This window comes from Liolophura sinensis, chromosome 2 (genome assembly GCF_032854445.1).
Source record: "Liolophura sinensis isolate JHLJ2023 chromosome 2, CUHK_Ljap_v2, whole genome shotgun sequence".
NCBI lineage: Eukaryota > Metazoa > Mollusca > Polyplacophora > Chitonida > Chitonidae > Liolophura > Liolophura sinensis.
The window spans coordinates 8,559,011-8,569,324 of NC_088296.1; the positions used below are offsets into that span (position 1 = coordinate 8,559,011).

General features: G+C 41.0%; 1 protein-coding gene across 1 annotated transcript; it reads left to right on the plus strand.

Moving 5' to 3' along the window:
- The first annotated feature begins 727 nt into the window (after positions 1-727).
- LOC135462447 (uncharacterized) lies at positions 728-9,629 on the plus strand. The gene is made up of 3 exons (XM_064739675.1): positions 728-764; positions 7,356-7,440; positions 8,390-9,629. The coding sequence occupies exons 1-3, from the start codon at positions 728-730 to the stop codon at positions 9,138-9,140; spliced, it is 873 nt and encodes a 290-aa protein (XP_064595745.1). The 3' UTR covers positions 9,141-9,629.
- The last annotated feature ends 685 nt before the right edge of the window (positions 9,630-10,314 follow it).

Here is a 10,314-nt window from a genome sequence, read left to right on the forward strand (position 1 = left end):
GCTCATTTTATTAGACGACACCTTTAAAAAAGAACAAAAAAAGTTGTGTTGTCGTCCCATTTAATAGGCTTTCACATGAAAACAATACAAAAGAACCAGCCTAGATGTTAACCACAAAGCTAACACGAGGCCTCGTTTGTGGAGGCGGTTCGCGTGCCAACGAATCACAATGACCCAGAAGCCTCTCACCAATGAGGTCGCTGAATATATGGAAAGGTCTGTTAACAACCTGCGGATTGTCGTGGATTCCCCCCGTGCTCTGCCCTGTTTCCTCCTACTATAATGCTGGCCTTTGTAGTATAAGTTAAATATTCTTGAGTACGACGTGAAAACACTAATTAAGATGAAACAATTAAATGCAACTATCAGCGCTGCCTGCATTCCGCAACCCACTTACACAGGCAGCCCTTCTGTTTAAAGTTGAGCGAAGATTTGGTGCTTCAAATGAAATCTTTCCGCGTTGACATAAAATAGCACCGAGATACCATTCACATAAAAGTAAATTGAAGAATATATCTTCAAAGCCCCGGCCGTGAGATTGATATCAGGTTAAGCAAATTTGTTCATGAAAAAAATTGTTAATCCGTTGAGAAATGGTCATAAACACCAAAGACATCAAATGGATCTCTTTCTTCAACATGGTTTGATCTCTGTTTGTACTAAATTGGTGACCAACGCTTTACTTTCAGCTGATACGTATACAACTACTTCAGGTCAACACACATCAATGAAAACAGCTTCAACCACCGGCGATCCATTCAAACGTGAGTACAGCTGGTTTGGTGTGGCAAACGTTAGTCAACATAGCTGTATATGTGTTGGTCATTTCCATACAGATCATCTCGTATACGGTGTGTAATTCACACGGACAACCGCTCTGACCCGCCCAATTGCTCAGTTTGGTAGAGCGTCCGCTTCGGGGGCTGTAGATTCACAGTCAATCCTGGGTCGGGCCGCATCCAAGTGTAGGGTCTGAAAAGAGGAAGTTGTAGCTTCCTAGCTTGGCGTTCAGCATGAAGGGCATAGTGCAACGACTGGTTGACCCGTATCGGTATAATGGCTCGGGTGGCGCGGCTTACTTGCCTTCGGTAAATGGTCTCACTGAAGCAGCACTTAATAAAAGAGCTGTTAAAATTCGTCCGGCAACAAACACATTACACACACTCTAAGGGACCTTTCGTCGTCATATGACTGTAACACTGTAAAGTCCCACCATAAGTACTCACCCACAAACCCTATAACTCTACATGCACCTTGCTTGTCGGATATGGAGCCATGTCTTTTGGTTGTATTTCACATGTTTTCGTCTTAGACGCAATGACAAGCCTCTTGATTGTGTCTAATGTAAAACATACAGGCAAGTCTTGTGATTATATCTCACATTCGTGCTCCTTAGACATAACGGAAAATTCTTATGCTTGGGATGCCTTGTTACTGTATCTCGCTTTTTTCCTTGATAGACATGCTGACAATCCCTGCTATTGTATCTGGCTGTTTTCCTTGGTAGACATGCTGCCATTCCTTGTTATTGTATCTCGCTTTTTTCCTTGATAGACATGCTGTCATTCTTTGTTATTGTATCTCGCTTTTTCCCTTGATAGACATGCTGCCATTCCTTGTTATTGTATCTCGCTTTTTTCCTTGATAGAAATGTTGACATTCCCTGTTATTGAATCACGCTTTTTTCCTTAATAGACATGCTGACATTCCCTGTTATTGCATCTAGCTTTTTTCCTTGATTGACATGCTGGCATGCCTTGTGTTTTTGCATCCCATACTCATGCTTGTTAGACATTCCGACATGTCTTAAGATTGTATCTAACCACTGCGAGGTGAAAATTATGTAATATGTAATTATGTATTAGGTACATTTTAGTCTTTGACATGTGCTGTTGCAAAACAAAACACATCTGATGTTGCAAAACTAAACACATCGGGTGTTGCAAAACTAAACACATCTGCTGTTGTACAACTAAGCGCTTCTGCTGTTGCAAAAACAAACACATGCTTAGTTTATGCCTTGTCAGGTAAATTTGTATGACAAACACGCTTTTGATAGCAACGAGACATCGATAGATATAACGCTACTCTTTTAATCAAATGGGGTTTTCTTTCCGACTAACAACAGAAACGTTTACAACTACTTCAAGCCAACCTACATCACTGAAAACAACTTTAACTGGCGACGAGCCATTTAAACGTGAGCACATCTGCTTGTGTTCGCCACACGTTAGTCAAGGTCGCTGTATATTTCAGTTATTTCCATGAATAAACTCTTTGCTGTAGTTATTCTCTTTAATGGACTCCTTGAGCTCCAAAGCATTACATGTGACATCCATCACCCCGACAAGCCCAGTGATTCTACGCACATGGTTCACTGGTACATCTACAGAGTGATAATTTGTGTACATTTTAACATAAAATATTACATTATTTATATACTGCTGGTACGCAAATTAGGTGGATGTGCGCTGTTGCCAGAACATGGTGTAGTATTCGTAAGCACTTTCTTTTTGAGAGCACCATGTTCGCCAGACATAATGTATATTACATTTATGACAGGCACAGTGATTGTAACTCATATTTATGTTTGATACACACACTGGCCAACATAGTATATCACCGCCACGCTTCTTATCACACGTATCTTTAAGGCGACGAATAATGTTGTGTTTAAGACAACATGTGGGTACAGTGTGGCTTACAAGATGAAATCCAATCTCTGACATCTGATTTGTATAACGAAGCACAGGGTGTCTGCTATATCCTCAGTACATTTAGTTTATGCCTTCTCAGGCAAATTTGTAAGGAAGAAAAATGTCTCTGATGGAAAAGTTCAAACACACATTTCAAACGTGACGTGACGCGTAATAAAAAATAAATCCTCATTCGGCCAATTTCTTCCCCACTTTTACTTGCAATGGCCAACCTTATACTTTCAGCAGAGACGTATACAAGTATTTCAAGCCAACATACATCAATGGAAATAGTTTCATCAACAGACAAGCCCTTGAAACGTGAGTTCGCCTAATTTTGCTTGACAAATTTTAGTCAACACAGCTGTAGGTAACAAACACTCCCTCTTGGACAATCTCGTGTACAGTGTGTAATGGGCTTACCTATTGTTTTCAAACTCTGGATGTGTACTTAAATAAACCCCTCGAGTTCTGAAACAGAGAACTTGACATTAATTACACGGGCTCATTGAAGCTACATGTTTCTGGCACTGTGCTTGCCAGATATACCGGCATGCCATGTCACATCTATGTCTGCTATTCATTTCTTTCTGACGTTCTCGTTTAGATCAACTGATCAACGTTCTATTTTCAGCTGAAACGTATGCATCTACTTTAAGTCAACCTGCATCCACTTTAAGTCAACCTGCATCCACTTTAAGTCAAACTGCAAACACTTTGAGTCAATCTGCAGCCACTGCAAGTCAACCTACATCACTGAAAACATTTTCAACTACCGAAAAGCCATCTAAGCGTGAGTACATCCCGTTTTTCCGGACATACGTTAAGCAAGGTAGCCACCGCTTGTAGTATGTAATATGCAAATGATCGCTAAGTATATCCGCGGCTACACATCTTTCCTCCAAATGTGTTAAAAACACACCAGTCAGTGCCATCATAGTGCAGATTTTGTGAACTACAAAACTATACAGAAACAGTGACTTCAGTGAGATCGTATTACAAAGGATACAACAATTCCTTTGCTCTCATCAATTTATTTTTCTGCCTACAGCCGATGGAAAGCTGTGCAAGGAAAGTCCACGACATTCTAGCGGGGTTGTTCGATGGTCAAGCAGGGTATGTTGCTTGTCTTTGCACATACAGCATAAGCGTTTGACTGTACAGCTCGCTCAGCCTCACCATTTGACTGCGGGTAGTTTGGTGTTGAAATTGTGTGAATACTGTACTCAACACAAAAGAATGTAAATACTTTTGATGAAAATTGGGGACCATTATCTGTCCTTAGAGTTTGGGAAATTCCGTGACGGCACATCTGTGACTTAACAGCGTTCACAGTGGCAGGTGTACTGAGATCGGTCAGTTTGTCAAACCTAATAAATTCGGAAAAAAATCTACTGTAACACGTAGTTGTTGTCTTCCCAGTGGAAAATGTCAGACGTAACTTCACACCAGGGGAAATCTAGAGCTGTTGTCGGACCGAGTGTTTCCTTTAGCTGTTTGTTTTGGACATTCTTACACTCAGGACTGTCACTAACATTCTTTTTTACCTGTTGCGCCTTTCCAGGCCAATTAAGTACTTCTTTGACACGTAGGTGACATTTAGTGGTACCCATGTTACGCTCGTGTTTTGGGAGGATCATATTAGCCCTCGTATTGGAAGGTACCACGGTTTAAGGCCATTAAACAGGATGCCGTCGATGACTGAAAACTCGTTGCTAATGTTCTAATACTGTCGAATAGAGTGTGGGGTTTCTGGTTCGGTGTCTGGCCAACGTTTAAAGATCAAAAAATGCAGTTCATTTACAGTTCATTTCTGAGACTGAGTGTATCTAGATGGTGTCGCAGCTATGTAGTGGAACATATTGATCAACACTGGTGGAATGTCTAGCTCAGTATCTGGGAGATTTCTACAGCTTAACGCATCGCCAACGGCAATGTCCTCCCCGTGCTTGTACCAGACTGTTAAATCGCACGGTTGCAGACGCAACATCATTGTCTGAAGTCTCATCGGAGCAGACTGGAGTGGTCTGGAGAAGATCGACTGTGGTCACTATCAACTATCACTGGCTTTCCAAATAGGCAATAACGGAACTTCTTGCATGAGTGGACAATAGCTAGAGTCTCTTTTTCTATCGGTGTATATTTCCTCTCTGTGGATGTCAGTGCACCAAATGTGTATGCGGTGGGGTGGCCATCTTCAAGCAGGACTCCACCTACTGCATAACTACTGATATTACACTGTATGATGACGTCTTTTTTTTTGTGTCATAATTGGCCGAAACTGGTGCACTGCTACACAAATTCCTCAGTTTTTCAAGGCTGGTTTGTCGTTCACCACAACTCGTCCGACCTGGATGTCAACTATCAGTGCTCTTGCACTCGAGATGCCTTCAGGCATGTTATCCATAATAAGTTGGAAAAGTTATGAAACCGATTTAATACCAAACGGCAGTCGTAGCCACCTATATCTGCCTATGGGGTATTCATTGTTGTCAACAAAAGTTGCCAACTTGATATGTGAGAAGCCAGAATTGGTATCTGATAAAGAGAAAATATTTGCGTTGGAAATGACGAAACTATCTCTTCTACGATTCGAATTGCATAGTGTTTACATCGTGTCGCCTTGTTCAGGTCCTTCGGATAGATGCAAATCCGGAATTGGTCATTTTTGACAACAAGGTACCATCGAGCGTACCCAGTCTGTGGGTTCTACAACCTGACTCATATGTCCTGAACTCTCCACCTCTTTCAGCTTTTCAATTTTTCAATTTTCTAACCAGTCAGTGCTTTAGGCTGACGCCTGAGACCATGCACTCGTTGGGAGGGAGTATTTCTTCTGCCCAGTCTGTGGTAATACTATATGGTAGGAGTGATTGATCAGCACCTGTATCTATCTGCGTGGTCAGTGTTTATGAGCCTACATGTATTTCTTCTGACCAGTTTGTGGTAATACTGTATGCATGAGTGATTGAGCAGCACCTGTATCTATCTGCATGGTCAGTGTTTGTGAGCCTACATGTATTTCTTCTGATCAGTTTGTGGTAATACTGTATGCATGAGTGATTGAGCAGCACCTGTATCTATCTGCATGGTCCGCGTTTGTGAGCCTACATGTATTTCTTCTGACCAGTTTGTGGTAATATTGTATGCACGAGTGACTGAGCAGCAACTGTATCTATCTGCATGGTCAGTGTTTGCGAGTCTGCGTGTATTTCTTCTGACCAGTTTGTGGTAATACTCTATGCATGAGTGATTGAGCAGCACCTGTATCTATCTGCATGGTCAGTGTTTGTGAGCCTACATGTATTTCTTCCGACCAGTTTGTGGTAATACTGTATGGTATGGGTGACTGAACAGCACCTGTATCTATCTGCATGGTCAGCGTTTGTGAGCCTACGTGTATTTCTTCCGTCCAGTTTGTGGTAATACCGTATGGTCTGAGTGACTGAACAGCACCTGTATCTATCTGCATGGTCAGTGTTTGTGAGTCTACGTGTATTTCTTCTGACCAGTCTGTGGTAATACTGTATGGCATGGGTGACTGAACAGCACCTGTATCTATCTGCATGGTCAGTGTTTGTGAGCCTACGTGTATTTCTTCTGACCAGTCTGTGGTAATACTGTATGGTATGGGTGACTGAACAGCACCTGTATCTATCTGCATGGTCAGTGTTTGTGAATCTACGTGTATTTCTTCTGACCAGTCTGTGGCAATACTGTATGGTATGGGTGACTGAACAGCACCTGTATCTATCTGCATGGTCGGTGTTTGTGAGCCTCCGTGTATTTCTTCTGTAAAGTTGAACGGTTTCATAGCTCAGGAGTATGATGACAGCAAGGTTAAATGTCAAGTCATCACCTTTTTTCAGACATCCCTCACGCATTGTAGTATTACATGTGCCAGTAATGGTGGCGTCACGTGACATACGCCAAATCATTATAGCCACAGTCTTTCACAAGCAATCTCAGATCAGTGACGAAGTTGTCTCACTTTTCTCCGGGTTGTTGGCGACGTTTTACAAAGTCTACGGCTTCTCGGATTTCATTACGTTTTGCATGGTACTGCCTACTCACCGTATTTATTACACACTCCATCCAGAGTGTGATTCTCGCCGCTGCATGAGTCCATGTGAAAGCGTGACACACTTCTCTGTCTTTCTCTTCAATAAATGTGAGCCCCCATTGCTGCATGAAGCGTTTCAACTCCTTATCTAATATCGTCGGCCTGCCCGTTCATACTGGGCTTGCTACAGGGTGACTCTGCCATGGCTAAACAACACTATTTCGGGTCAATGGAGATTTTAGCGTGCAGTTTCTGGAAACACAACGTGTGATTTTCAGAGTAAGACAGTCTTTCACAAACAGATCTACGGCAAGGTCAGTGTTGTGGCATTTTCCCAACTGCGGCGAGTCAACATAGTGTTGTTGTTGTAAGCTTATATCACTACACCGATAGACGGTATACGTCGTTTTCGTTTGGTGAGCGATTATTGACTATGGCAGGATAGGCGGGAATGGTTTGCAGAACAATATCAAGCACAATTTCTGACACCATGTAACGTGAAAACTGGTACTATCAAAGACAAACACGACAACATCTGTTGACGGGCACTACCGTAAAGCACTGTCACCAATGAATCGTAATAATATCATTTTTAGACCCATTGACGATTGGTCTGGCGGCAGGATTGGGTGGAGTGATACTTCTGGCCTTAGTCGTCATTTCTGCTGTTGTTGTTGTAAGGCAAGTACACTTCAGAACCTTCCCGAATCTTATTATATGCAGATTTGTCTCTGGAAATACAATTTGTAGTGATGTAAGAAATGATAACTTGCCTCCGCGTATTTGTATTGAAATGTAAAGAAAACATAAGAGTGACATGAAATTCAGAAGAATAAGTGTGAAACGTTGGCTGTTAGTGCGGTCTTTAATATATTTGTCGAATTTTACTTTTTTGCTATAATGATTTAAATGAGTCTGTCCCACATTTTAATAAATACATTTGTCTGTCAGAATAAATTTATCTATCTGTCAGAACTAACACTATCCGGGGCATTCCTTAACCCTTAAACGTGATAAATTTAAAACAGCATCGATGCAAATGTGATGGTTGGCAAATAGTCTTACAAACATGTAACCGATGAAATCCAGCCTCTCCTTAGAGTTATACTCTAACGGCTGATATTATAGCCAAAAAACAGTAGCAACTTGAAAACTATAGAACTATGGCCAAATTATTATTATAGATATAATTGCAGTGATATTAAATATAATTTATTTTGCGTCACTGGTCTATTATTATCATTACTCAAAATATTGTGTCGTCATCACATGTGAGAAACATTGCCAGAAAACCGTAACATATGAGAGAGGGTTTGGTGCTAAGAATAAAAAGCCATGCTTCTCAACGTTTCCTCCAACAATAATACGTATCTCCACCCTGTAAATCATCTAAATCCCTGTGTACTACTTTTATCGCAAATGGAATGAAATAAATAAATACATAAATTAATAAATAAATAAATAAATATAGAAGATATAACAGATTGCCTAAGCCATCCCAGTACATGGTTTATTATCGGGGTAGTTTTTGATTTACGGACTGTAAAGAAGGTGACTTACAACTCATGTGCTGAGACAATATACAAAGGCATTTCGGTATAAAATAATACATACTCATTTCTTCCCACAGGAGAAGAAAACTCCATAAGTCCGGTGGTAACGGTGACTCCACGGAATTACAATCTCCAGAAAGAAGTGCCTGTCTCTCTGGCAGTGGCAATGGTGACCTTTATGTGAACGTCAGTGGCATTTCTGCACAACACCATCGGCATGAAGAAGACAATTCAACCGGTCTAGTGTCAACGGGACTACCGGATCCACTGCTTCGGCCCTGCATAACCGCTCATACACAGAAAATCCATGACGCCTACGAGGAAGTTGACTTACCTCCCCTTACTGGACCTAGCATTGATGTAAATGGCCAGTATAATTTGGCGGGAAAGTTTGAACACCCTAAAACCTCGGAGGAATTTAAAGACTGCAAGTTGTATTCGAACCACAAGATAGCAGAAAACAAAGGGAAACAATCCGCTGGTGAGAAAATCAGCACAGATCAAACTGCGCAGAATGAAGCCGTGTACAATGTTCTGTCGAAGCCTAATATGAACCCTTGTCCTGCTGCACACGATTATCAAGACGATTACAATACGCTGTACGCGGTAAACTGGAAACCCACCAATGAAAGCAAATCCGTTATTCAGCACGGGATGACCGGAAATGGAAATCATGATGATAACGGTTATGTCTATGGCACGTACAGCACAATCCAGAGCGATACAAAGCAAGAAGGAAGCATCGGTGTGATTACAGAGCTTCGATGTATTGCAAAACAACAGCAAAGTGGTTGTGAATATGACACCCTAAAACTTGGGACATTTTAAATCAACTTAAACTACAGCCCAGACGAACATCTTGGCATATGTGTCTTTCTGGCTAGAAATTTTTGATGTTGGTGAAAATCTGCTTCTACCATCATGTGTTTGTTTCCCGACGATACTATATGATATTTGTTCAACTTAACGGTGCTCAGCCGAACAGATATGTTGCTTTGAGTTTGTATCACCTATATTAGTTTATACTGGTGTGACTATGTCTATAATACGTTCTGTTTTCTTTTACCTTTGTAGAATGGCACAGCAGTCCTGTTGATATAATAAAGGAGAAAGAGTAGCACTTGAAAACTGAACCTGTAAATACCTGACCTACTCGTCTCTGAGAAAGTCTTGAAAATGTAAATAAATATTAGCAATCTCATATTGTATTTTGATATTTAACCATGGATTGAAAGTAGATTTAAAATACCAGTATGTGAAATGATAGAATGACACCTATCTAAAAACATCCCAAGCAGCACCTGTACTATTGTATTACCAATTAACTGAAACGCTCGTGTGAAATTACACATTTTTTGGTCTGAAGTTAATGTAACTGTCAAAGTTCATTAATGTAACATGTGCATAAGAGATGTAAAAGAGTTGTGCAAAATTACAAAAAAAACACTCACATATTCATTGTAAATGTTTTCTTCCGGCTTGAGGTTATAAGGAGTAAGTGTTTGATATGGATCTGGGTTGGTTTTTCTTCTCTGATAGTGATACATTTGTACCACATATGTTTGCAGTAAAACATCAGTATTTGGATATTTTTAAATGCTTTATTCAGCTGAAAATGCCCCAATGTTATTTCCAGTCAGTTTGATGCTTTTTTCTTGTTTCCTGTTGCTGAGTTGAAAGATAATGTGCTTCTGAACATAATTTTGACAGTTACAGTGAATGAGTGAGTGAGTGTTAGAAGTTTAACAATGTTTCAGTCATATGGCGACGAAGGAGTCCTTAGAGTGCATGTAATGTACCTCCTTGTTGCAGAGCGGATTTCCACCGCTCTTTTACCTAGTGCTGCTTCTCTGATACGACTTCCCGGAGGCAAGCAAGCCTCTCCGCCCAAGTGATTATACTGATACGGGTCAACCAGTCGTTTCACTATCCCCTTAACGCTAAACGCCAAGCGAGGAAGCTACAACTTCCTCTTCAGAGGTCTTAGATAAGACACGACACA